General features: G+C 45.2%; 1 protein-coding gene across 5 annotated transcripts in view; it reads right to left on the bottom strand.

Annotated features, from left to right (window-relative positions):
• Positions 1-5,447: 5,447 nt before the first annotated feature.
• Positions 5,448-27,800, bottom strand: part of STK4 (serine/threonine kinase 4) — a 92,064-nt gene continuing 69,711 nt past the window's right edge. For all 5 annotated transcript variants that reach the window (XM_060618917.2, XM_060618974.2, XM_078444050.1 and 2 more), the window contains one exon: positions 5,448-9,629. In XM_060618917.2, coding sequence (XP_060474900.1) covers positions 9,471-9,629 — 159 coding nt within the window. In that variant the 3' untranslated portion in view covers positions 5,448-9,470. The remainder of the gene's footprint in view (positions 9,630-27,800) is intronic.

Raw genomic sequence — 27,800 nt, 5'->3', positions numbered from 1 at the left:
TTTTGCCCCAGGAAAGCCCGACTGTTTTTAATACCCCACACTTCCTGGAGGACATGTGGACTATGACTCCATTCTTCTTCCAATTTCTCTGTCAGAAGACTTGGGCTGCAAACAAGTTAATCCAACTCTGGGCAACTTAAGCAAAAAATGGGTGCATTGGATAGATACCAGTTGGAATCAAAGTAAAATTAAACAACCAGGCTTTGGGGGGCGCCTGGGTGGCTCAGTCGGTTAAGCATCTGACTTCAGCTCAGGTCATGATCTTGCAGTTCATGAGTTCGAGCCTCACGTCGGGCTCTGTGCTGATAGCTGAGCCTGGAGCCTGCTTCGGATTCTGTGTCTCCCTCTCTCTCTGCCCCTCCCCTGGTCGTGCTCTGTCTCTCTCTCTCTCTTAAAAAATGAATAAACATTAAAAAAAAAAAACAAAACAAAACCCAACCAGGCTTTGAGAAAAAGATAGGAATGAGGGCAATATGGGGATGGAGGTACTTAGATAGAACCCACGAATCACCTTTTTCTGGTGTTGCCATTAAAATGCTTGGGTGACAGCACTCTGCTCTAGCTAAAACTTCCCGGAGAACTGGGTCTCCCTGGACTAGTTGGGGTCACATGCCCACCCCACGGCTGAGGGAACGGAGGAACTCCCACTGGCAGTCTCCCCAGGACACAGATGGTGGAGGCGTAGTTTCCTGAAGAAAACGTGGGGTGCTTTCATTAAAAACGAGGGAAAGGGATCCTGAGTGGGCAAAACGAACAAATATTTATTATAATACCACCGATGGGAATGATAGATAGATGGCTTGGCTTCAGCAACAACAGAAACCAGGAATAAGAGAGAAAGACAGACACTGAATCTGTACGACACGGCAGACAACGGGGTCACCAATATCTCTCTCGGTTCCACATCTTGTGGCACCTCCGCCAGAGAACTCTTTCCCAGTTCTAGGTTGAAAACTGTGTCAGAGGAGATGACTGGCCCAGTTCTGGATGAGCTTGCTGGGTCACTCCACTGTGGCAAAGGGTTGGGTCCATGAGAACACAGCAGCCACCATGTGAACCCCTGGCTGGCGTGGGAGTCGAGCAGTTTCTAAAAGGACAGATCCCATCGTTATCCCCCTTACAGTCTTGCCCTCTTGGGCCTCAGTTTCATGTTCTGTAAAGTGGAGAGATGATGTCCAGAGATGTTCAGGAGTAACTGGGGCACTAGGCCTGGAGGGTACATGGGGAAGCTCAGGTCATTTGGGGCTCTGGGATGTGATGTCTGTGGTAGTTTCTCCCTGTTTCCAATGACCTGGGGGTGCAGACTTCCCTGGTTAGTGAGACACAATGTTCCTCAAGGAGGATCCAATTTAAGATCTTCCCCTCCCCAGCCCCATGTTATAGATCAAAAAACAGAGACCCAGGGAGGTCCAAGGTCATACCTGAGTCTCTCTGTGAGGAGAAGAGATTTTTGGCTTAAATAAGGCCAAGAGGAGTGTTCCTATTGGAGAAAGGGGATGGAAGGGAATCTGGTTGCCTCCTAAGGTACTTCTTGAGGCTCCCAAGAGTGAAGGTGACCTGTCAACTAATAAAAATAACCACTCATCACTTACCTGTGGCACTCTACAGTTTACAGCATGATTTCATGTCCCTTATCCGCTACTTCTCACAACAGCCCTATAAGGCAAAGCCAACAATGAAATAGAATAATCAGTTTTGGGACAGCTGAGGAAACTGGCCCACAGTCAGATGATCAGAAAGCAGTGCATCAGGGATTCAAGCTCAGGCCACCTAATATGGGGCTGTACTCAACTGGGCACCACAGCTCACTGTTCTCACTCTCTTTGGCAAACTTAACTCCCTGGGTGCCATTGAAGGAAGTGGTTTTGAAGTGTGGGTCTTCATGCTCTGGACGTGGCCTTCAGGTGCTGGCTGGGATGGTCCTTGATGACTGCCAGATCTCATATTCCAGGCCAGCCAGGCCCTGTGCCTGAGTGTGGAAAGAAGTCTCCAGGAAATTTAGTAAGTTGAGACACTAACCTCATAAGGCAGGAGCTTTTGAGATGAAAGGGACAGTGTCTTTCAGAATCTTGTCTGCTAGGAAAGAAGACAAGGTCATATGTAGACTGGTGATTAACCTGTTCAAACGGAGTGGGTTCAGAACCTTCAGGAAATTCATGAGCTGAAGGGGAGGAACTGCACATACCTTGCTCCCGGAGTCAGACCTGGGTTCTGACATTGGCCCTGCCACTTACCAGGTACATGACCCTGGACCGGATCTTTGATCTCCAAGAAGCATGTCTCAAGGTCGACCTCCAACCTCTGTCAGGCTGGTATCCAAAGCCCTCCCTGCTCCACCTTTTCCCGTCTTCTTGCATGGGTAAGGAAGCGTTCAGTTACAAGTGACAGAAATCCAACACCGTGGCGTAAGTTCAGGTGGATCCAGAGGTTCCACAGAGGTCATCAGGTCACCTCCCCTGCTGCTGTCCTAGCTGTGCATTCCTGTGTTGGCTTCAGTCTTAGAGAGTTACTGGGATTACTTGAATAGGATGGGAGAACACGAGTGATACCACATGGTGAGGAGGAAAGAACATGGGCCCTGAGGCCAGATGGACTTGTACTTGAATCTCTGCTACCAACAAGCTGTGTGATCTTGGTTGTGTTTCTTGCCTCTCTCAGCCTGTTCCTTCACTTGTCTTGATATAATGACCCCGACACCTCAGAGTGTTGATGTCAAGTTCAAGTGAGGTAACCTATGTGAAAACGCCTGGCGCAATAAATGCTAGGAAGAAGATAAAAAACACATATGAAGGAAACGGAAATCCAGCAGCGCTCTGGTTTTCTTTGGGAATGGTAGAGCAACTTCGAGCAGAGGCTGCTGGGAAGGGAAGTAGTCTGCATGTGTAGAGATCACAAACCAGAGGCATTCTTGTACTTGAAGCCACAGTTGGGGTCTCAGAATGAATAGCGGGGTCAAGAAGTCTGGGGTGGAATCCAGACCCGACATGGCCAAACCTCGGGCCTCAGTTGCATTGTCTGTAAGGCAGGAAGCTGGCTGAGAGTAAGCATCTCTTACATTGCACAGGGTGGGGTGGTTTCCCTCTGATGCTTCAGTCTCATCAGGAATGACACCCCTTCCCATGGACCACAAGGCCCCACCTGTTCATCTTCACTCATCTCTCTGATGTCACTGCCACCTACTCTGTCCTTTGTTCACCGTTCCAGGCAGGGCGGCCATCCTTCCAACAAATCAAACTTCTGTCCTGGCCTCAGGGCCTTTGTTCTTGATGCTCCTTCAGCATGGAATGTCCACCATCCATGGACTCTGCCTGTCTGGCTTCTTCTTGTCATTCAGGTCTCACTTCAAAAGCCATCTCTTCAGAAAACCTGCCTGGATCACTCTACGTAAAGGTGTCTCTGGGGTGCCTGGGTGGCTCAGTTGGTTGAGCATCTGACTTCAGCTCAGGTCGTGGTCTTGCAGTTTGTGAGTTCAAGCCCCGCGTTGGGCTCTGTGCTGACAGCTCAGAGCCTGGAGCCTGCTTCAGATTCTGTATCTCCCTCTCTCTCAAAAATAAATATTTTTTAAAAATTAAAAAAAAAAGCTGTCTCTCTCTGCATATTCGTGCATGCACATGTGCAAACACACACACGTACACACACACGCACACACTCACATATTGCTCAGAATCACATTACTGTTTTATTTTCCTTATGGCACTTCATCCTCCTCTGAATGATGGTTTATTTATTTACACGTGACACAGACTCGCTGTGAATCTGCGTTACAACTGCACTAGTCACTCAACTATTGCCGGCATCGGTGCCGTGGATGATGTGGTTTTCTGAAATGGAGACCAGCTCTTGGGAAAGCTCCACACAAAACAAACCGCAAGTGTCCCTTCATTCCACATAGTTCATTCTTGGAAAACTAATAGTGAAACCTTGCACAAAGTACTTTGTGTCTAGAGGTCAGTGAGGTTTGGTTTTGAATGAGGTGCTGATAAACAAGTTTCTCACCAACAGAAATGTCCAGTGGGGTTTGATGCTGTGCAGGACTGCCCAGAATGCACTGCAGGACACCTAGCATCCCTGCCTCTGCCCATTAAATGCTGACCGGATCCTGCGGTCATGGTCACAACAAACCATTCTGAAGCATTTCCAGAACGCTCCCTAGTGGTCAGTACCGCACACTATTAGAATCCCCCATCTATAGAAAGGGCGTAGCACTAGGGGCGCCTGGACGGCTCAGTCGGCTAAGCGTCCGACTCTTGGTTTCGGCTTAGGTCACGATCTCACAGTTCATGAGTTCGGGCTCCACGTTGGGCTCCGCACTGGCAGTACGGAGCCTGCTTGGGCTTCTCCTCCTCTCCCAAGCTCTCTGCCCCTCCCCCACTTGCTCATGCGCGCATGCTCTCTCTCTCTCTCTCAGAATGTAAATAAACTTAAAAAAAAAAGCGTCTAGTACTAAATACCTCAGAGTCTGTGCAAAAAGATGAAACAACCTGAAAGGCTCGGCAGTGTGTCTGATGTCTAGTAAGTGCTTAGTAAACGGGAACTTACTTCATCTCTTCTTTCCACCTTCTGGCCACAGGTTCTGAGTCTGAGCAACAGGGAACACCTGTCATCAAACCCTGGCAGCAGGAAGGCAGACACTCTGACTCTTTCAGGGAATAAGGGGAGTAAATTAGGCAACAAGAGACACACATCACCCCCACGCCCAGAGGGCTGACAGAATAGCATGACGTTATGCAGAGAGACTGTGGAACTATTATATTAAACACTGTAGAGCAATTTGACTCAAGAGACCCGCACTCACTTTTTGGTGTAACTCCATTCCTTCCCTGCTTTGGTATAAACTCTGAGACTGAGAAAACCTGGGGCGGGGCGGGCTAGACACGTACTTCTGGATGAGGACGGGCCACAGGAGGACAGCTCTGCTCTGAATGCTGGGCTGTGCCCGGCCCAGTTCATGCAACAACAGAGATGAAGGGTGTCATGGTGACCTTACACCCAGACTCTCACACCAGACCCTCGGCATAGGCCGGTCACTCTGCCCACGAGGTCTTCGATCCCTCACTTCTTGCCCTTTCTTGACCTGGCCATCTCTTGCCTATTTCAAGCTGAAGATGCACGATTTCCAGAAAAGCTTCCTTGGACACCCCAGCAGAATTGACTGTCATTCTCTCCTCCTGTGTCCATGGTCGTTGAACTTCTTTCCACTGTGGTATTTCCATATGCACTTGACTGACTCCCCATCTGGTCTGCAAGAACTATGTCTGGTTTATCTTTATCTCCCTGACGACTAGCTCAGACTGGGGACACAGTCGGCATTTACCCCCTACCTTAGCTACTTCTCCCCCAGCTTTGGATTCTGAAATAAACATACAACACAGTCAATGTCGCAGAGGTTCCCAACACCATTATCCAGGCTACGGAGGGAGGATCTCATTTTTAAAAAGAAGAAAGTCTTGTGTTCCAAAGGACAGTTTATTTAAAACAAAGGTGACAATGTGTAGGAAGTAGGAAAGACAACAATTCTAACATAAAAGCACACAGGAAGCACCTCAAATTAAAAAAGGTGCAGGGGAGGAAGCTATGTTTCACACATATACAAACTGCTGACCTCAATTGATTATTTACATCCAAACTTTATAAAATAGCATTTCAAGTCAGCACTTAAGCCAGTGTTATTAGTTTTTATTACAAAAAGTTAAAGCTACAAACTTCACATTTTTAAGTTGTACATCTGCAACAGCATTTAAGCTTTTTCCAAGTTGGTTCGAGTGCAAGCTGGTAGAGGAGATTTTTTTTTTCCCCAGACACAAAAAAGAACATGGAGTCCAAATACAATGAATATAATCCTGATGAAAACAAAGAGTGCATAAGAAAGGATGGGGTGGGAGGCTGAGGACTGGGAAGAAACAATTTTCCAGGAAATAAGGAGCTGCAGTCTTTAGAGGCAATGTGGTGTGCTAGAAAGGGCACTGGAATAAGATTCAGAAAACCTGCATTTGAATCCTAGCTCCCATACTTTACCTGCAAGACCTTGAGCTTAAAAGACTTCACCTCTCTGAGTCTCAGTTTCCTTATCTGTAAAAAGAGGACAGTAATACCTATACCTCCCGGAGCTATTAAGTTTTAACAGATATAAGGCTATTCAGATTATCTATTTTCTTCTTGAATGAGCTTTGGTGTTTTGTATCTTTCAAGGAATTCGTCCATTTTATTTAAGTTACTGAATTTATTAGCATAAAATTGTTCATGATATTGTTCTTAGCCTTTTAATATCTGTAGGAGCTTACTGGTGCCACCTCTCTCATTCCTGATATTGGTAAGAGCTACTGAGTTTTAAATGGTATAATAAATCTCTGGCATCTGACAGGTGCTAAAGAAATGTTTCCTGGATCAGAATACACAGTCTCAAGGAGTCAAGGCTATAGCTCTCCAGTGGCTTCAGAATTTTGGTTCTATCTATCTATCTATCTAGTCAGTCACTCATCAGCCAGCCCCCAGCCAGCCAGTCAGCCAAACATTCATCCATCCATCCATCCATCCATCCATCCATCCATCCATCCAGTTGGTGACTGGGAGAAGGGACAAAGAAAAAAGGAAAAGAGAAATTTCTTCATAATTACTGATGAGGAAGCAATCAAGATATTCTTGGAGAACTTGAGATTTTTAAATCTCAAATCTCAATCTTTTTAGGCTACAACTAGGTGAGGGTCCTTGTTTCTTAAAGGTAGAGAACAGGCGAGGTGCAGAGTCCCTGGAAACTTGAGTCAAAAATGCTGAGGCAATTACTGAAGCTCGGGACTCAATGAAAGCAAGCTGACCTAGCCTGAAGTTGGTATTCAAGGGGAAAAAATGACTGGGACTTGCTCCTCTGGCTTTCCATCACTAGAAAACAAATACATCTTGTCAGGAAATGTATGTGGTCCAAAGAAATTGACTTCTGGCCAAAGGGTTCTGTCTCGCTAGACTGGTGAGCAGTGTTCTTTGTTGGACCAGCATGGTGGGTGCACACATGCCTGAAAGAAAATAAACTACGGATCAAGATTCATGACCCAACAACATTTACGGGGAAAAACGAAAACCTTCTTTTACTTGGATCTAGCTTAGGAAGGAAGAAATGGGCATTCCTCTCCTGTCTGGCCAAGTGCAAAGTCCTTTCTAAAGAGAAAGAGGCTGAGGCAGGCCTGTTCGTTAGCACAGCAGATGGTGTGGGGGAATGCACGCTCCGTGCTGTGGTTGGTGAGACTCGCTTGGCTGTCAGACTTGACTACTAACTCAGCTGTTTCCCAGCCTAAAAATGCCAGTGAGAGTTATTTATCCTGTGCGAGAAAGGTGGTCACTTCGTTTTAAAGATTTGTGACTTTCCTTTTCCCTGTAAATATTGGTCTCACATGGTGATGCTATGAATCCTGATTCAGCCACTTACTAGCTGTATTGCCCTGGGAAAGAACTTTTTTTCTGTCTGAACTTGCTCCTTCATCTATGAAGTGGAGATAAAGTACTTAACATATGGGGTTATCCTGAAGTTTGGATCTCACATATATAAAAAGCCCACCTGGCTCAGTGCCTGGTGTATACTAAGTGGTCAATGAGTATTAGCTGCCATCGATTATTCTAGCGGGATCCTCTAGTCATCCTCTGTTCTCTGTATCTAACACATAACTGCCTAACTGGCCAAACCCTGCAGATCAACCACTGCCTCTTACATTTTTAAAAACTTGCTTTAATTGCAAAGAACAGAATCTGGCCAGAGAAGAGGAACATTCCCTGCCTTTCCATTGATTCCCAGGTTTGGGAAGCAAAAGCAATTATGGAGTCGAATTACACTATCCTTAGGTGCAACCCAGTCAGTGCTCTCCCAGCAGGGGCGCGGAGGGGGGGGTGATAATTAAAAATGAGCAGACATTTGCCTTTCCTCACTGTCTACTCTTTGCTGTGCGATGACAGGACATGTGGCCTTGAGCTCATGCTGCAGAGGGATGGCCAGTGCTGTTCTGTGAAGCCCTGTGATCTTAGGCCTGAAATTGCCCACATGGTGCCTCTTACTGGCCAGCAGGCGCTGCGGGGCTCCGGAAGGGCCGAGACTCAACCATCAGGCTCCCCCTGGGGGTCTCAGAGCCAGTCGCCCTCTGAAGGGACCAAGCAAGACCAAGTCTGCCTTGTAGGCCTCTTGGCGAAACTTAACCAAAACTGACACAGGTTTCTCCCCTTGGACGGGGCTGCTTGGATCAGGGCCCAGGGGTGAGGAGCTCTGGTCTAGTCTCAGCTCTTCAGCTTGCTTTGTGATCTTGTCACCATGTCACTTCCCCTCTCCAAGCCTCATTCGGGCCAGAAGATGCCTATGGTCCCTTCCAGTTGTGGCATTCTGTGGGCCCAGATGGAGCCTCCTGGAGAACAGATCTTAGTCTAATATTCAGGTATCCTTTCCAGACCCCTCAGCAGTAAAGTAAAAAAAGAAAACAGTCACATATTGGAATATGATCACCAAAAGCAATGCCATCTACCCATGTCTGTAAGGAATGCGGAGCAAAACGCATGCCCCTCTGCGATCTTCACATGATCAATGAGAAGTCTGAAGACACCTTCTCTTCTGTGGCTTGCACACAGCCCCGTGTTTGCTGAGAGGACCTGGCAGGCCCGTTCCTGCACGGGGTCACGTCTCCTCTTAAGGCACTGGGCAGTATCTGTGCTGTGACTTTAGGCGGTCGGGAGAGTGGAAATGGATGAAAGGCATTGAAGCCACAAGGGGCAGTTTACAAAGAGGGTGCCAGGCTTCTCCTGGGACTCAGAAAGTAAACACAAACTCTCAAGGCTTTCCTGTGGACATGGTCAGTGGCTCCAGAAGCCAGAGATGACCCACCCAAGGCTCAAACCATGGGGAGAGAACTGGCCCAAACCTAATTTTTAATTGCAGCCCTGCAAAAGGGTGAGGTTGGCCCCTGGGAGCTGAGTGACCCCAACAGCCTCCTGCTGTCCCCTGCCCTCGTGTCCCACAGTACCATAATCTTACAGAAAAGAGGCCAACTGTTTAAAACTGTACCTGTACAGAGATGCCACCACCACACTCAGTGGGGAATCCAGTTATAATTTATATATATGTGCATATTTATATATTTTTAAAAAGTTTTCCAGAAAGAACAATCGGAAGCTATCGGAAGAAGAAAGACAAGACAACATGTAACACTTTCCCAGCTATCACTCATCTAGGAGTCTCTGTTCCTGGGGTTAAAAACTCTGAGTTTAAAAGCGCTGATATGAATCCTTTGAAATAATATAACTGATCGATTTAAATACATACACAAGATGGCGCGCTGACGGCAGGCAGCCCTTCCCACTGGTGCACTTCCTGAGTTCACGGAGGTGAAGGTGCCGTGGAAAAATGACGGGGCGGAAGTGTTGGCTGACAAGCCTGAGTGGCGAGCAGCCGGGGTTCACCGAAGGCCTGGTGCGCAGGCTGGGGCCCTCCTGGCCGGGCCTTCTCAGAAGTTCTGTTGCCGCCGCTTCTTAGCCTCGATGGCATCCAGGATTGGCTGCCTCTTGGACTGGTACTTCTGCCGGATCTCTTCAATCTCTTGCTCCATCATGGGGTCGAGGGCCAGGAGCCTCTTCTGAAGGTCCTCCACTGTCCAACTCTTAAGCTAGAAGAAGCGGAACGTACAGTCACGACAAAGCCAACGTCAGCACAGAAGAGCCGAGAAGCCCACCCTTTCCGGTCACCCAGAAGGGAAGGGTTTGTGGTCAGACCAAGTTGGAGCAGGGGCAGTGGCTGGAAAGGGACAATTCATTCATAAATAGCACGCCACCAGGCTTTTTGGAGATAATTTATCCCTGGACAAGTTGTAAGTGCTAATCTCTTTGACTTACCTTGCTTTGACCAGAAACTTAACCAATAATACTTTCATCTCTCCTATCTTTTCAACAAATTACGTATCAATTTATTAAAATAACAGCCACTTGGTGTAGACAAAATAATGCTTGCCCTCCTAGTTCTTGTCTCCTGCTTGTTCATGTTACCCATGAGATGAGTGTCTGGATGGTGACCGTGTCTCTTTCTGGATACCGCACCAGGGAGGAGGGATGCTCACTGAGGATCAGATGCCATCCCCTGTACCCCCAGTGTCTCGGCACTTGTCTTACTAATAATCATTGGGTGCTAATTACATACCAGGCACCACTCTAAGCACTTCCTATGGATTACCGACACAGGCGTCTTGAGAATGCAGATACAACCCTTGGGCAGGGAGTGCGAGGGGTAGTTGGAAACTTCTGAGATTAAGTTTCCATCATCCGGAGAAAAAAACAACAGAACTTGATATATAAATTAATAATAAAAGGTAGCATTTATAGTGTTTTCTATGTTCCAGATGCTCCATGCTTTACATACATTGACTCATTTCATCCTTGCGACAAGCCTACGACTTGCATATATCATTATCTCCATGTTACAGATGAACAAGCCAAAAAAGAGGGTGGTGAAGAAAACTGCCCCTGGTCTCATGGCTAGTAAGTGGCAGAATCGAGATTCAAACCCAGGCAGGAAGGCCCCAGAGTTCATGCTCTTAACAAGGATCACAGAAGAGCAGACGAGCAAAGCACAGGTTTGAGAACCAACTCAATCTGTGGTTAAAACAAACATGGCTCTGCCTCTTGCAAATGCTGAGATTCAGGCAAGTCACCTGTCTTGCCAGGCCGTCCTCACCCATAGAGATGGGACAGCCATGCCTCGTCATGCTTATTTTAAGAATTAAATGAGATCATGTCTGTAAAGATGTCAGCACAATCCCTGGTACACCGTGTGCTTAAAGATGGCCGTGCGTGTTACAACCCTCCCTCTACCAGAGCCCAGGAGTGTGTTCATGTTCAACATGTGTCTGCAGCTGTCGGGCAAGTGGTTTCACTGCCATATGTAAGGAGGGTCACTGACTCCAAGCAAGGCCAGTCCTGGCTGCCAGGGATGGGAATGAAAGCCAACATTATCCACAGCAGGTGGTGATAAATTCTGTGAGCTCACAACCAGTTTAATAGGTGCCGTGTTTCAAGAACTCAAAGGCTCACTCAAGTCTTAGCAGAGATTTATGGAATCAACATGTCCCTCAGCCCCTCCCTGAGGCCCCAACAGGGAAGTGGTAGAGGAAGGGGGTGAAGGAACCTCTTTCTGTCCGCCCTTCCTCTACAGGGTGGGGTACGACCGAGTGTGAAGTGCTTACAGTGGCTTCCCTGGGAATGGTTTAGTGACCTGTCGCCACAGGAATTTACCTTGGCCAGCTTCAGGGAGGTGGGCTGAGAAGCAAGAAAGGCCTAACAGTTCAAGACGAAAGGCTCTTTGTGATGTGGGAATGCAGACAGCGAGTGTGGGGGATGCTGGAAAGTTGGGCTGAAGAAACCACATCTCGTTTCCAGCCCAGCCTGTGGTTTTAGACCAGCAGGAGGGTGGTGTTCTGGGCCCAGGGACACTCCCAAGAGCAACGCTCACCTCGTCTTTGGCTTTTTCAGTTCCTTCTCCAAAAAGAAGCCACCCCAGACCTAATACCTAATGTTCCCAACAGTTGAGGTGTTAATCTTAAGAGTCACAGATCATCAGTCTGTAGAGGCTGTGCAATCTTAGACAAGTAACTTCCCCCTCTGAACCCCTCAGTGTCCTCCTCCGGAGAAGAGACGCCAGTTCTGCCATCCCTGGGCTCTAATGAAGATCAGATGACTTCACGGGTTCACGTTCTCAGCACAGAACTTCACATGGTATGCATTTCCCAGACAGTAAGCATGCCATAAACTGTAGTGGTCACCACAGTTATTAATGACCGCTCTTGTTGCTGGTATTAATACTATCATTATTATTAATATTTTGAAAAGTCTCTAATTAATCTCCCATAAACAAGCTGTTCCTATAACCTCTGATCCAAGCCAGAGTCAAACAAGTAAAAAAGAAAATATTCTACTCTATTTTGGGCTAACAATGCCTAAAGGTTGGCATTTTCGCGTACCATCTGTTACCTTATTTATAGTTTAACAAAATATGGTTTTATCGAGCCATCGTATATTCACTGAACACCTACCATGGGCTAGGTAGGCACACAGGATACTTCCGTGAAAAAAAACAAAACAAAACAAAAAAACCCAAAACAAAACCCCCAAATAACTGCCCTTGTGAAGCTCACATTTGAATGAGGTGAGACAGGCAACTGAGAATTAAATGACTCAGAAAATGACTCTTACATTAGAGGGTGATGGGGAAAGAAAAGAAAAAACACAGCGAAGGAAGGGGAGCTGGGGATCGGGAGGCTTGCTCTTCATCATCCATCAGGATGAAGCGTCAACTGCGAGATGAAGAAATCAAAGTCAGTGGAGCAGCACTGGCTTTCTGGTTTGTTCGGCAGCTTCGGGCAAACCCCTTCTCCTCCCCAGGCCTCCGTTTCCCCACCTGTAACAGAGGGCTGCTGAGATGACCTCAAGATCTTGTTGGACTCAGTATTTCTCATCTATGATCCATGGATCCTGTGCATTGGAATCACCCATTAAAGGTTGCAAGTCGTGAGCTACTCGATCACTCCCCCCCCACCCGGCCCAGGTAAGGACTTTGCATGCTAAAGAAGCTTCTCATTTGTTCCTTGTAATTCCTCAAGTGTGATGAGCCTGGTGCTACATCCTCCTTCCCGTTTTCCTGACAGCAAAATTCTCACAAAGTAATTGCTGCCTGTCTCGGGTCAAGGCTTCTAGGTTTCCAGTTTCTGCACAGCCCTTCTGCCCTTGATCTAATCTAAAGGCCACAACATGAACCCCTGCTTTATCTCCACCACCTTTGGGCTAATTTACTTGCCCTAAGGCTTTGTTTGGGCTTAAGTTACACCTGACCCATTAGAACACTGCCAGCCAGTCACCGCTAATGCCTCAGTCACACTCCAGATATGGATTTTTCTGAAAACAAGCTCAGAGAATGGTTTCATGGCGCCAATGTAGCATCTCACCTTCCTGGTCCTTGGTGGCATAAATAAATTTCAAACGGATATCTTGCAGAAGGGTAACTGTGATTCTCAGGTTTTGCTATAGCCAGAGTTGTGACGGAGCACACCGCGGCCCGCCACCCCCCTCCCCGGACCGTGCAGGGGCTGAGCCATTTTCACCAGCTGCAGGAAGTCCCACCCTGTAGCACACCTCATCTGTCCCCTCGCACTTACATAGGCTCTCTAGACTGTGACTCCCCATGTCCATCTGCAGACCAGCATTCTCCTCTGAATTCCAGGCTCACACACCCAGGGAAGGTCCTGTTTTATATCCCCATCCCAGATCAGCTCGTGGAAATCGGCCCCTTAATGCCAACCAAAAGAAAACTCTAGAGTCCCACCCCTCCCAAAGGGGCAAATCTATTCTCCTTACATCCAGGTCTTCCCCGTCTCAGGAGTGGTACCACCGTCCTGCCAGGTGCACAGAAATCACCCCTGATTCTTCCTTCCCCTCACCACCCCTTGCCCACAACCCATCCTTCAATCTCATCTCTAAAATGCTAGGGTGACCCAAATCCAGCCCCTCAATCCAGGCCACCATCATCTCACAGCAACGAACATCATTAAAAATACAGAGATGAACCTGATCGAGTCCCCCTGTGTTTCCTGCCGCACTTAGAATAAAATCCCCAGGGCTACAAAGGCCGTCCATCTCTGGCCCCACAGTCCCCTCGAACTGCATCACCTACCACTCTCCCTTTTGTTCGGGACACTGGCTACTCTGTATTTCAAATCGTCAGACAAGCTGCACTTTTTCTGGCCTCAAGGGCTACATGGTGACTGATCCTTCTGCCTGGATGGGTCGTCCTCAGTTCTTCCTTATCTTTTAGGCCTTCGCTCCAAGGTCAACTCCTCAAAGAATCTGAGAAAGCCTTCCCCTAAGCACTTATCTAGAAAGGTCGCCTGTCCTACATGCATTGTTGTGCCTCAGCCCATAGTTTGCTTCCTTCAAAACGATGTGGTACGAGGTAATCAATCAATCGTTCTTATTTATTTTCTTTCATTTATTGTGTCTCTCACTAGGACAAAAGTTCCAGGAGAACAGTGACTCTGTCTTGTTCACTACACCATGTGCAGGAATGAATAAATTGCCCTTTGTTTCCAATCAAATAATAATGGAAGCCACTGAAGTCGAGGGGGAAGCTCCCCAAGCACCGCCACAGGCAGCAGGGCTCTGGGCGAGGAGCGGAGAGGCCCTGGTGTGGAACAAGGAACGAGGTAGGCCCTTCACGGAACTTGTATTCCTCTCAACATTCTTTTGGCATCGAAGACGAAGTCTCTGCTCCCTGGAATCCCATCGGTGTGTTTGATACTGAATGACGAGGAGGAGGTCTCCAGCCCTGGCTGAGTCACCTCTAATGGGCACGTCCACTTTAATTTTTCGTTCTGACAAAAAGGAACTACTACTTTGGAAAAGGATGAAGTAATCAAGAGAATAAGACATGATCCCTGGGGACAAGACAAAATGAATGCCGAGCCCCGAGCCCCAGGCTCATTAATGAAGGTGGGTTGTGCTGAAGAGAGCAGACCAAGCACAGGGAGAGGTCACAGAAGGAAAGAGAAACTAAAATAAGCCTCTTCACAACCATGGTTATTTAGAATTCTCTGACCACTCGGATGCTAATCAACACATCAGTCTTGAGTACACGGCAGTGGGTGGGCTCCGAATCTGACGGTACTGATGCTCTGGCGCTGTGCTCACTGTAGCTGACCAACAGCTGGACTTCCCTCACCCAGTGTGACGTCTGTCGACGGATGTCTGAGCAAGTAAAGGCAACCACACACGCGCAGGGAGATTTCTCTTAGAGGCTGTGGTCTCCGGAAATGTTCCGTATCCTCAAGGAGGCAGTTTTTCAGTGTGAACTTTGGCCTCACCCTGTTTTAGCCAGATGCAACGCCATCTTACCACTGGATTCTACACTTAGACATCGAGGCGATATGTTAATTTCTTGAGCTTATGCCAGGCGCCCAGCACTGAGCTAAGCGTGTGTCCGCACAAATCAATCTATCTGCAAGGCAGGTATTATGATTGACCTCCTTTTACAAATGAGGTCAATGAGGGTATGAGTGAGCAAGCAATTTGCCCAAAGTGATACAGCAAGGAACCGGAAAAGACTGTAACCACCACCCTAAGGGTTTCTGGAAACGGGCCTGTTAGTGAACAACATGGAAGGCCAGAAGAATTACAAATTCGGCTGATGTTAAATACGTTAGATGGCCTTCGCATTCAAAATTGCCACTGCTAGTGATGATGGGTGACTTCAGGGAAGTCACCTGACCTCTCTGGGATCTGGTCTCCTCATCTGTAAAATGGGGATGATACTGTCTACTTGGCTGCCTTTCCTCAAGTAAAACCACCAAAGGCCTACCACGTGCCAGGCACCACTGCAGAGGGGCAGTGACTCAATTCACGTTTGCTAAACACGCTGCAAACTGAACCAACCACCTTTCCTGACAGCTCTACCAGGCCAGGCACACTGCAGGGCAACAGGAACGTAAAAGGCGGTATGTGTCGGAGAAGCAGCTGGGCTTTGGGGCAGGAGCACCGGCTTTGGGTCACACGGACCGGGGTCCCACGGCAGCTCTGCCCTTGGGAGCTGGACGCCCTTGGGCGAGTCACATAATGTGTGCCTCACCTTCCCCATTTTTAAATTTTTTTTTTTTTTCAACGTTTTTTATTTATTTTTGGGACAGAGAGAGACAGAGCATGAACGGGGGAGGGTCAGAGAGAGAGGGAGACGCAGAATCGGAAACAGGCTCCAGGCTCCGAGCCATCAGCCCAGAGCCTGACGCGGGGCTCGAACTCACGGACCGCGAGATCGTGACCTGGCTGAAGTCGGACGCTTAACCGACTGCGCCACCCAGGCGCCCCATCACCTTCCCCATTTTTAGAGAGCGGTATTTCTCCACCAGGGGAAGTTGTGAGGTTCAGAGGTGTTGGGCAAGCGTATAACAGTATTGGTACACGCCAAAAACAAAGCGGGTAAGTGGGAGCTACCACCTTAAATCCCTTCTTCGGGAAACGGAGAAAATACAGAAGTAATATAAAGAGTAGCTGCTGCTGCTGTCAGAGCTGAGCTTGATGAGCTCACGGTAGGGTGAGGACACAGCACACACACAGAGCTGTCTCTAGTGAACTCTGCGTGAGAAACCCCAAATCGCAGGAGTCTGGCTTGTCTCCCCTGGGCCAGACCACAGCGAGAGCCTCGGATTCCCGGCATCAGTACGAATATAGAAGGCTGATGGGAACTGGTTTCTCCTCAAATGGACTTAGCAACTCTGAAATTCTGAATTACCCTGTGTCAACCAGCCCGAAGAACAACCGGGAAGATCCGGCTGGTGTTTCAGACAAGCGGGGACTCAGGAATCACGGTGACAGTCGGCCCACCTCGCATGAGCAGAGTGAAGCTGAACTAAACACATCCGAATGTACAGCACAGGTTCATCCTGTCCTGGCAACAAGGCCCACGGTGAACAGACAGGTCAGGTCTATGTCCAAGGAACAGGGCTCAAAGTTCTGCTCCTCTGCTGCTAGAAACTCACCTCAGAAGTCTATTGTACAGTATCGTGCTACATCCCTAAAAAAAACCAGCAGAGAGAGAGAGAGAGAGAGAAAGAGAGAGGTGCCAAAGCGTTTGAGGACAAGCTTCAATTCTGTACATACTGTATACTTAAGGACTCATAATTCTGCATCTAATATCACAACCAGGATTTCTCAAACACCTTGCCCCTTCTGAACAGGTGAGTCAGGCTGATGCCCTGTCAAAGGTGATGTTTTTATAGTGGCCAAGAATGAGGAAAGAACACGCCTTTGGAATTTAGCAAGACGACAAGGAAGCTCAACAGAGCTGAACGAAGCCACCAATGTGCCAATCCATACCTTCAATACCAGCCGCTAGAAGGTTAACAAAAATACACTAGAGAAAAGGTACCAAGGTCTGTCAAAATCACGTAGGGCATTGACTTAAATCCACCAAAGATACTCATCCTTCCTTGATGTAAATTTGTCTCTATCAAGGAATGGATTCTAGATTGGAAGGAGGTGACTCTAGGAAGATTCTCAGATGATGCAATAATCTCTCAGCAGATGACTGAGAATGTAGTCATGCAGAAAAGCAGGGAACTGACAGTCAAAACAACTTGTGTGGGTTAAGTAAGCCCTAGGCCACTGAATTTCAAAACATCTTACTGCTTAAATGAACCTTGTGAGAATGTTAATGGGAAATTTCCTCTGATTCAAATTATGGTCATGCCAAAGTATGCTTCCATCAGCCCCTTGTAAAATCTTTCTAATGCAAAACTATTATTAATGATTACTTCAACCCCACTTTGAGTTTACAATTACTTCAAGTCAATACATGGAACTGTTGTCAGAATTCTAACCAAAGAAAACATGGCTGCATGTATTTAAAATATTTACCAAGAAGACTGGAATGAAATGCAGACCTTGAACCTGGGTAAAACAAAGAAATGTGGCTCCAGGCAGGCCCAGTGATATAATGGCACAAACTCTGATGTGGGTCAGAAGACCAGCCTCGAACAACCTGAAGATTGCATCCAGAGAGCCTCCCACCTAGAGAGCTCAGTACATGGTGCGTGTGCTGTGTGTATGAAGGATGCAATTTGATAAATGGCATAAGCCAAAAGACGAAAAGCAAAAGTGTTTTCTTTAAAGAATGGGGTTTCAGTATTATATAAAGTATATTACTTGCATACTGTTAATTTTTTGTGATTTATCAAAGATCATCCTTCAAGTTACACAACAAAATTACTTTTTGTAGTAGTTTTGCGTGCTTAGAATTTACTCCAACGTGAATTTTCACCACTTACTCTTGAAAATCACAATGCCCCTGCTTTTGTTGTTATTTTGTTTGCCTTCTGTGAGTTTTACAACAGTCTTTGGCCAAAGGTAAAAATGTTTTGACCAGACACAGATTGTTTTCCTACCATCATGCCTCTGGCTTTCCAGAGTAAGAATGCATAAGGCACTTTCATACCCCAAACACAGATGACTAACAGATGTTAAGAGGCACTGCATTGCTGCCATCGAGAGTTAAATCTTTAATTTTGAATGTGTAGCGAGTACCGGCTGACACACGTGTGACGGGGGGCCTGGACAGGGCAGGAGTAGGGACGACAGAGGTGAGGGTGAGTAAAGGTGTGCATGGGGCAGAAAGAATATGGCAGGATCCCTGCACACTAAACGCAGAGCTAAATGAGGTAGTCAAACGAGCTACAATCCATGGCGTTACCGACTCATGACTGCTAAGTAGGTGTCATCACAGAGCCACCTTTCATTGAGTGCTGTGTGCTCAGCACCTTACATGCATTATTTCATGTAACCTCAGAACAGTCCATGAAATAAGTAGTAATATCCTACTCTACGGAGGTGGAAACTGAGGCATAAAGAAATACAGGAATTTGCTCCTGGCCCTGAAGCCAGCAAGTGTAAGTGATGGAGTTAGGGTACGAGCCCTGGCACGTCTGACCGCAAAGCCCAAGCCAACCTCTTGTCAAGGCAACGTGCTACAGGAGTTGAGACAAGGAAGAATCCCTGTGGTCGGAATATCTGAGAGACCTTCCATTTTCTTATACATTTATAGTAGTGTATATATATACATACATATACAATATAACAGAGGAGGAGCACTCACTTGACTCAGAGCAAAGTCTGAATTGCAGAATTTTTAAAAATGACATGCAAATCTTGTTACTTCAAGTATTTATTGCATTCGAGATACAGGGGACTAATAAAATTAGGTTAAGTAAACAAAAGGACTTAGGAATTCACTTGTCAATATTATTAAAGCCACTCCAAATTCCTTCAGGCGCCACATTTTTTCACACCTCCATGCACCTGCTGAATATAATCCTGTCTTCAGTTTAGGGAAAGCCCATTCCACCTTCCAGCCTAGCCAGAGCTCTAACTCCTCCCTCTCCCCAACTACCTTTTCCTTCCCTGGGGTGGGAGCTATTTCAGAGAAGGAACTACATCTATTTTCAGAGAGTCAGGCCAGCAGAAAAGAGTTCTCAATAAATATTTAATAAAGAAACATATCCTTAATCTTTAAGCATTTATTTGAAAATGGTACTGACTTTTTATTCGGTTCCCTCAAGAAGCTTTGGAAATGGATAATCAATAAACAAACCTAAGAGTATAAGCTTGTTAAATAAGATTATGCCAATCAGTCCAAACTGACCCCTGCATGCCAAAATCAAAATGAACAGCTCATCTGGTATCATGACTGCAATAAAGCTACAAGGAAAAAAATGGACATAAAAATCCACTCTAGTCTTGGTTGCTTATGACAGCTAAGAAAAACTCTATTTTAAGAGGATCTCTAAGCTGGTTTATAAATTTCACACTGGAGGAAGCTAAACTGTGAGCAGAAAACTTTCAGGAAGTCAGCACACACATAATCTAGAGTGATGGCAAATGTCTAAAGAAGGCAGAGCACAAGAACAGAGCAGAGTGTGAGGCTCTTGACATCTGAAAGCGCTGAAGGGAGACACCCAACGTCCCATCATTCTTGAGGGAATATTAATCTTTCAAAAGATATGAAAACCTATAGCACAAACTGTACCAAGCTACTGTTTTAATGGAGCTTAATAATTCAGGAAAAGAGCTGGCTAATCACCTGAGAACCCCTGCGAGCTGGGCCTCTGTACACTTTCTCAGGCTGGAAATTTCCAAGATAACAAAAAGGCCAGGCCGTTTTCTCTCATCTTGCCAAATGAAAGAAGCCCAAAGAATCCCAAGCAAAATCTGAAAGCTAAAATACAAATTGATCTCAGTTCATTTAATAGAGGCAGTCTTGAAAGGGATCCTCGACTAAAGAAGGTCCAATTTAAATACACCCAAAGAACAAAATGTTTACCGAAAACTGGCCAAGAACGCAAACCAAAGTACTCTGAGTAAGCTACTTTGCAGGCCTGAATTTTTACAATTTGGGCTTTCTGATGTGGGAAAACTTGTAAGTGAACAGTACTTAATTTCTGGAAAGTATATAAAACCTCTGTACACCCTACTGCTGGGTAGTCCCATGTAATGAAGTGTCAGAGATTTACAACCTAAATAACCAAAAAGAAATATCCTCTCAATATCCTTTGAGGAAAAAAAGACTAGTTCTATCTGCAAAGCATGTCACAATCCTTATATAATGGCCATTGAGTCTTGGGACCTGAGCCCCCTGCAGTGTCAGAGGGGTGGGGTGTGGGAGTGTGTGTGTGTGTGTGTGTGTGTGTGTGTGTAGACTTTCAATTCTGCCAAAACCACATAATTGCTAAAGAGGAATCTGTATCATTTTTTCTTTTATTTTTCTGACTCAGGATTGTCCAAAAAGGACAATTAAGATGGCTTAATTCCTTATCCTGTCAAAGCATTAATATGTATATGTTCTTGGTGCTTTGAGACGGCCCTTTATTCTTTTCAACAAGTGTTTAATTGGGTATGGATAATCAAATGTGATTTAATTTATGCCATCGTAATACTTTTCACATGTGTACAAATTCACAAACCAGAGAAAACTCTTTGTAAAGCCCATGTGTCCTAGTTTTTTGGTTCAGAAAGGATCATCACCATATTTCTAGCATGAGCTCATCTAAGCTCAGAGATAAAAACCACTTAGCTTTTCAAAAAACAACACTTGGTTCTTCTGGTATGAAACTTTCTTTTAAATGTGTATCCTAAATGTTTTCTATAATGAGCAAGCATCATGAAGAAAGAAACTGCCTCTAACCCACGGTCTGACACAAAGCTTTCAATCTATACTGAACGGGAGTGGGGGGAACTGTGATAATAGCATGATGTGTAATATACCATGATTCATATGATCTTTATTTGTGTCTGTAAACGTATTGTTTGCAAGTTCCAATTTTCATAAATCCTTGTCCCCTCATGGAAGTGTCTGTGAACAGCACAAGCACATGGGTACTGCTGTTCTGACTTGATGGTATTTCTCTTAAAAAGAACAGGGAGAGTCTGTCAGTTGCCAGCCCCTGGCCTCTCTGCTCATGCACTGAGGTGAACAATGGCAGTCTTAGCGCTTCTCCTAGAAAGCGTGTGTGATGCTAAGCTTTCTCAGCAGAGAGGCTGGAGGAACAGTGCAGGGAGGAAGAGGCTCTCCTGAGTCTCCAGCACAGGGGCTGGCAGTGTGGCTGGGAGGACAGCTGGTGAAGTACGGCCCAGCAAAAGTCCAGGACCCATTTTCTCTGAGACCTTGAAGCCTCGGCTTGGCCATGACCTTTCGGCAGCCACGGTGACACAGACACCGGCACCCCACCAGGGCTAACAGACTCTGAAGGCCGCCTGCCCCCACCAGCACCCACCTCTCCTTTGCTCACCCATGCTGCTGGCTGCTGATCACCTGCTCCTCACCTGTACCGCAGAGGGTAGTCTATGGCGGGCCCGGAGCCTCTGCGCCAGCTCTGGTCTAGCCAAACCAGCAAACTCCCCTGCTGTGCCATGGGTCAAACTCTACTTTCTCCACTGAGGCTGGAACCCCTGGTAGTTTGTCCCCCCCCCCCCCCCCTGCCGTGGGCATGCTCCCTTAGCCCCAGGGAACCACGAAGAGTTTCCCTAGATCTTATAGTAACTCCTTTATCATAGGCAATAATTCCTTGTATTAGTTTAACTCACTGTGTGGCTTCTGTCTCTTCACTGGACCCAGACTGCTACAGGGAGGAAGGCGTACGTGAGTACACATGAGCACATGCTTGGCCACTAACGGGAATACTTCCAAAATGCCAAACCCCAAATACAAATTTAAACGTGAAAACTGCCCAGACAACCTCAAATCCAGAATAGTCTAGTGTATTTACAGCCTGCGTGTGGAATTAAAATACTCTGACTTGCTCCCACTGAAAACTGTATTATTGGTGAATAGATACACCAATTGTGGTATATCCATACAAAGAAAGCTACTCAGCAATTGAAAGGAGCAAGTCCATAGACATGCAACGACACGGAGGCATCTCACAACATGCTAAATGAAAGTGCCAAACACAAAAGATGATATTCTGTGTAATTCCACTCACATGGCCTTGTAGGAAAGGAGACCATTGGGACAAAAACCAGGGCATGACGGAACTTTTCAGGGTAATGGAAATGTTCTAGATCTTCATTATGGCAGTGTTTATACAACTGTATCCATTTGTCAAAACTCATCAAACTGTGCACTTAAAAAGGAGCAAATTTTATGGTATGTAAATGAAATGTAAATGTAAATGTAAATGAAATCTCAATAAGCCAGACTTTACCAAACAAAAAACTATATATTAAAAATTGTGGAAGGTATTTAAAGTCATCCTTAAAGGGAATTTTATAGCCTGATATGCATAAATTAGAAAAGAGAGAGGACTGAAAATTAGTAAACTTAACTGTCCAACTAAAGAAGGAAGAAAGCACCCAGAATAAACCCACAGAAAGTAGATAAAGGTAAGAACACAAATTTATGAATTTAAAGCCAATTCAATGGCTTTATCAAGGCTCAATAAAACCAAAAGGTGGTTGTTTCAAATGACGAAAAGAAAAGAAAAAAGAAAAGGAAAGGAAAGGAAAAAGAGAAGAGAAGAAAAAAGAAAAAAAAAAGAAAGGAAAAGAGAAAAGAAAAGAAAAGAGAAAAGAAAAACCTCTGATAAGTCTGATTTTTAAAAAAGAAGAAGAAACAAATATTGGGAATGAAAAGCAAGCTGGACTTAAAGATACTGCAAAGTTTAACATTCAAAACTTTATGCCAAAAATGTTTAAAACTCAGATGAAATCAAGATTTCTAGGGAGAAAAAACGACTAGATTTACGTGGCAAAAAAACCATAGAGACCATGGACTCAGAAATCTGGCCCCAAGGACAAAGGAGGAGAGCGGCACTGTTCAGGCACTGTTCACAACGTACACCAAAATGAAAGCCACAGAGGATGAAACAACCTTGCAAATACACACAACTCTGATACTACTGAGCAAAGGCACTTCCCTATAAGCAGGAAAAACACATGAATGCCCAGAACTTCCAGTTCTGGCAACAAGGTCCCCACAGAGTTACCTCCCAGAACTTCCTCCTGGAAAAGAGGGGGAGCTCTCCAGAGGCCAGAGATGTGGTTTGTGTGCCCACCCCCCTTCCTCAGAATGCTGACACTGCTATTCCCAGTAAACCAAGGAAGCATAGAGAAAGGTAGGGCAGAGGGACCAGCCGAAGCTCCACCGGTGCTGCCTTGCTGAGACCGCAGGATTTAAGGACCTGGTTGCGTAACGATGACGATAGTAATAATAACAGTAACAATGATTTAAGCCAGTGTTTAAAAAAATATGTATTCACCATTATTAGCTGGTCACTACATTAAGCACTCTTCCTGTGTTAAAATCTCATTTGTTCTTAATTAAATCTACAGCTATAATTATTAATCTGATTCTGTGGATGGGGAAATTGAGGTTTGCAGAATCGCATAATTTGTCTGGGCAAGAGACCCAAACTGAATCTGGTTCTGTCTGGTTCTGTACTCTTAATGAAACATCACTCAATATCTACTATTGGTCAGATGCTTTGCCCCTCATAATCTGAAGTCTAGGGAGGATAAAGCACAAAGATACCATCAAAGCAACACTGAATAAAGAAAGAGAATACCCAAGATTTCGTTGCTTGCCTTGCTAAGAGAGGCTTAACATGAAGACAGGCAAGGTTTACTCAAGTCAAACGACCACAATACAAAGTGGTTAAAAGCAAGAGACTTTCTTGCATTCTCTACCTGTAAAATGGAAAAGCCAGATAATCCTAACCAACTGTACAGTCTCTGTGAGAAATAATCAAAAGAGACACATGGGTAGAAGTTCCCTGGGGACAAATTTTGGGCAAAATAAAACAACAGCATCTTTAGGCAGAGCTTTCGAGCAATGGTCTGGACTACTTCCCAGCTCTGGAATCCCCCCTTTCCTCTCAGAAATGATCAGACACAGTCAAGTGCCTCTTGTTGGAAATGCTGCAGGAGCTGGAACACGTACCCTTTAAGAACCCGTTCTGTTCTGACAGCCCGTCGTTCTCTGAGACGGTGTTGGAACAGCTTATTGAGAGATGATGGCTTCAAAACATAGACCACTCGTTACCTGTGCTTCCTGTGAAGCCACAAGGAAGCGACCTCAGGGCCTAAGGTGCCAAGAGATTATGTGCAGGTCTTAGGGTCCATTTCTGATCTTCTATGCTAAGCTACCTAGATGGAAACTCTCTCTTTATCACTGTTCTCACTACTGCTACCAAAACTCGCAAAACCATGGTCTGCACTCTGGCTCACCATGCGGTTGGGATGAAAATCATCCTAGGGGTGCCTGGGTGGCTCAGTGGGTTAAGCATCTGAATTTTGACTTTGGCTCAGGTGACTGGGTGGCTCAGATCCCATGGCTTGTGAGTTCAAGCCCCATACTGGGCTCTGCACTGACAATGCAGAGCCTGCTTGGGATTTTCTCCCTCCCTCCCTCCCTCTCTCTCTCTCTCTCCCCTCTCTTCCCCTCCCCCACCCACATGCGCTCTCTCTCTCTCTCTCTCTCTCAAACTAAATAAACTTAAAAAAAAATCATCCTATATTTTAACAGCACAGAATCAATGACCATGAAGAAGGAACTTTAAAGAAAGGTGCCAAGCAGTCACAGATCAAGCAGTCTCAGAGCCAAACAAAGGGAATGAAAAACAGTGGCAAGTTCACAGCGGCTGAGACCATTTAAGCAACCTCCTGGGGTCACAAACCACCAGCATTTAAAAGGTCTTGCTCTCAGTGCCATTTCAATAACTGAGTTAAAAACTAAGCTCAAATTGGCTAGCACGAGTCACCAGCAGAAGCAGGCTGCTGTGACTGGAGACAAAGGCGACATTCATTTGCTGTGTGGTTTCTCAGAAAGCGTATCTAAACAGCAGGTTTCCCTGGCAATGTTGGATACATACTTCTCTTTCAGACTGCTATTCTTGGCTGGTTTTCTGAAAGTAAAAAGTACAAGATCTCATTATAGTCCCAAGTACAAGTGAATTCAGCCTTAACATACTTTAAACCCAGCTTTACAGGAAAAATAAGAAATCTGAAACAAAAATAGTATACCTTGTCAAGAACAATTTAGGGCAGTCTTCTTACCAGAAACCGCTCAGTCTGATTTACCCAGTAAAGATCCATTAACATGCAACTGGTGTTTATCCTGGCTAGCTCCCCGGCATCCTCGTGGCCCTGGAGCTGGAGACCATAATACTAATCATCGTCTCCATTCATCTTTCTTCCAGCACAGGATTAGGAAAAGAAACTCACCAAAAAAAAGTGAGAAAGCAAACAAGCATGGAGATACTCCAGAACAGAAAGGCAAGAGTCTGAGGGCACGGGGTCTCATGTTTAAAATGCTGCCTGAATTCACACTCGACAGACAAAACAACAACAAAAGCAAATGTGAAGCCTCAACTCCTAGAGCTGCCCACTGACAGGAAGACACCCAGGCTTCATAGGGCAGAGTGACCTAAAGGCGACCTAACTGCAACCAAAAAGGTTCCAAATACCGAATGCCAAATAAAAGGAGAATGATTAAGTCAAGCAAAATAATACAATGTGAGGGACTATTATGTAATCGTCAAGTCATAATTTTATAAATGTTTTTAATGATATGAGGAAAAGTTTAAGACGTGTTAAGTGAAAAGGAATCAAGATGCCATATTACACACAGAATGATCTCAGCCATGAAAAACAATATGCAAGTACAGAAACCAGAAGCAGGTATGTTAAGTGTAAATAGGGTAGTGGTGTGATGGGAGAAATTTTCTTCCCTAAGCTTTTCTTCAATTTCTAAACTGTCTACATTAGGCACATATTCTTTTTACACAAAGAAAGGGGAAAAAACAGCATTGCAACATCTCAGGAGAACAAAGCAACACTAAAAAAGATGATGAAAAACAACACTTATCGAGTTCTTACTGTGGGCCAGGTGCTGTCCTAAGTGCTTTGTTTTTTGTTTTTTTTTTAAGATTTATTTTATTTTTAGAGAGGGAGAGTATGAGTCGGGGAGAGGGGCAGAAGGAGAGGGAGAGAGAGAATCTCAAGCAGGCTCCACGTTGCCTGTGCAGAGCCCAATGCGGGGCTTGATCTCACGAACCATGAGATTATGACCTGGGCCAAAATCAAGAGTCAGATGCTCAACTGACTGAGCCACCCAGGCGCCCCTGTCCTAAGTGCTTTGTACACATTATCTCACATGATATTCTCACCAGTCCCATGAGACAGCTGTGACTTTTACCTATATTTGACAGGTAAGGAAATTCAGAGTTAGCTAGGTGACCCAACAGGTGCAAACAATGGGATATGCAGCTAGAATGCTTCTGGTGGTTTTAACCACCACGTACACTGCCTTTAACCACAACTGTAGGACCTGCCTCCCTGCCTGCACACTGAGCCTAAAACAAGCGTCGATAATAAAATCTACCTTAAGAGAAGTTCCAATAATTTAGGAGACTATGACTGCAAAAGAGGAAACTGTCAAGATACTAAGATACTCAAGTAATATTTTCAACTACTGAAAGCACCTCTAATGAAAGATATAAAGAGAATCTATGTGCTAGAGCAACCCATCACCGTAGGGGAAATTATACCAGCACAACAAAGCCAACCCACAGCTAAGGTCCCCAATATAAGAGAAAGCTAGGCAGAGGAAGACTCTTGCTATCTAGTCATCAAACAGCCAAGGAAAAAAAAAAAGTACTTGAAAAATACAATTGGTAGGACTTGAACAAACAGGATCTGAATTTGCCCTTCCCTCCAGAAAAGTCCTCAGTAACAAGAGGCATTGACCACTGGAGGCTAGAGAACAGAAAGAAACTTACAAGAAAAGTAAGCATTGTCCTTGATGCCAAATTCTAACATGCAAGCAGCTCAGGAGGACCCCCTGACTCTTTTTTTCAGTCCAGCACTGAGGGCCTTTTGGTTAGAAATAATCAATTTTGCTTGGCAAAAAGGCATCAAGACATAGAAATATTCTGGATCCAATTCTGTAGAATCAGCCTATTTCAGAGGCATTAAAGTGAATGCCAAAACCAGTCTGGTGTTCTGTTCACAGATCCTTTCTAGAGGTTTTAACAGCATAAAAATACTGAAACTCAAAGTTTTAAACGGAAATTTTCTATCTATAAAAACAGACACTATTAGATACCAGAAGCCATCAAGATTTGGTAATTCCAAATTCACCAGGGATATTAAAATTTTTTGGTTGTTAGGAAAAAAGGCTAGCTGATAAGAAAAATATGAAGGTCGATTGCTACCTTACCCTTTACATCAACACAAATTCCAAACAATAAATAGTGAAAAAAGAAAAAAAGTATATGTTCTAAAACAAAGGGTTAACATTTTTATAATCTTGGGATATGAGAAACTTCTAAATATACCTTAAAATTCCAGAATCCACAAAGGAAAAGCTGCTAAATCAAAATCAAAAATTTTAAATATCTGAACAGTTAGAGACTATCAAGTTTTTAAAAACTGGGAAAATCTGTATTTACATGTACCCCAATGTTTTTAGCAGCATTATCAACAATAGCCAAATTATGGAAAAAGCCCAAATGTCCATCAACTGATGAACGGATAAAGAAGATGTAGTGTATACACACACACACACACACACACACACACACACACACACACACACAGACTGTAATATTACTCAGCCATTAAAAGAATGAAATCTTGCCATTTGCAACAACATGGATGGAACAAGAGTGTATTATGCTAAGTGAAATAAGTCAGTCAGAGAAAGACAAATACCATATGATTTCACTCATGTGTGGAATTTAAGAAAGAAAACAAATAAA

Source organism: Panthera onca, chromosome A3 (assembly GCF_046562875.1).
Source record: "Panthera onca isolate mPanOnc1 chromosome A3, mPanOnc1 haplotype 2, whole genome shotgun sequence".
In the NCBI taxonomy this organism is placed as follows: Eukaryota; Metazoa; Chordata; class Mammalia; order Carnivora; family Felidae; genus Panthera; species Panthera onca.
Note: the sequence above shows the minus strand (reverse complement) of the source record. Positions and strands in the feature narration are given on the sequence as shown.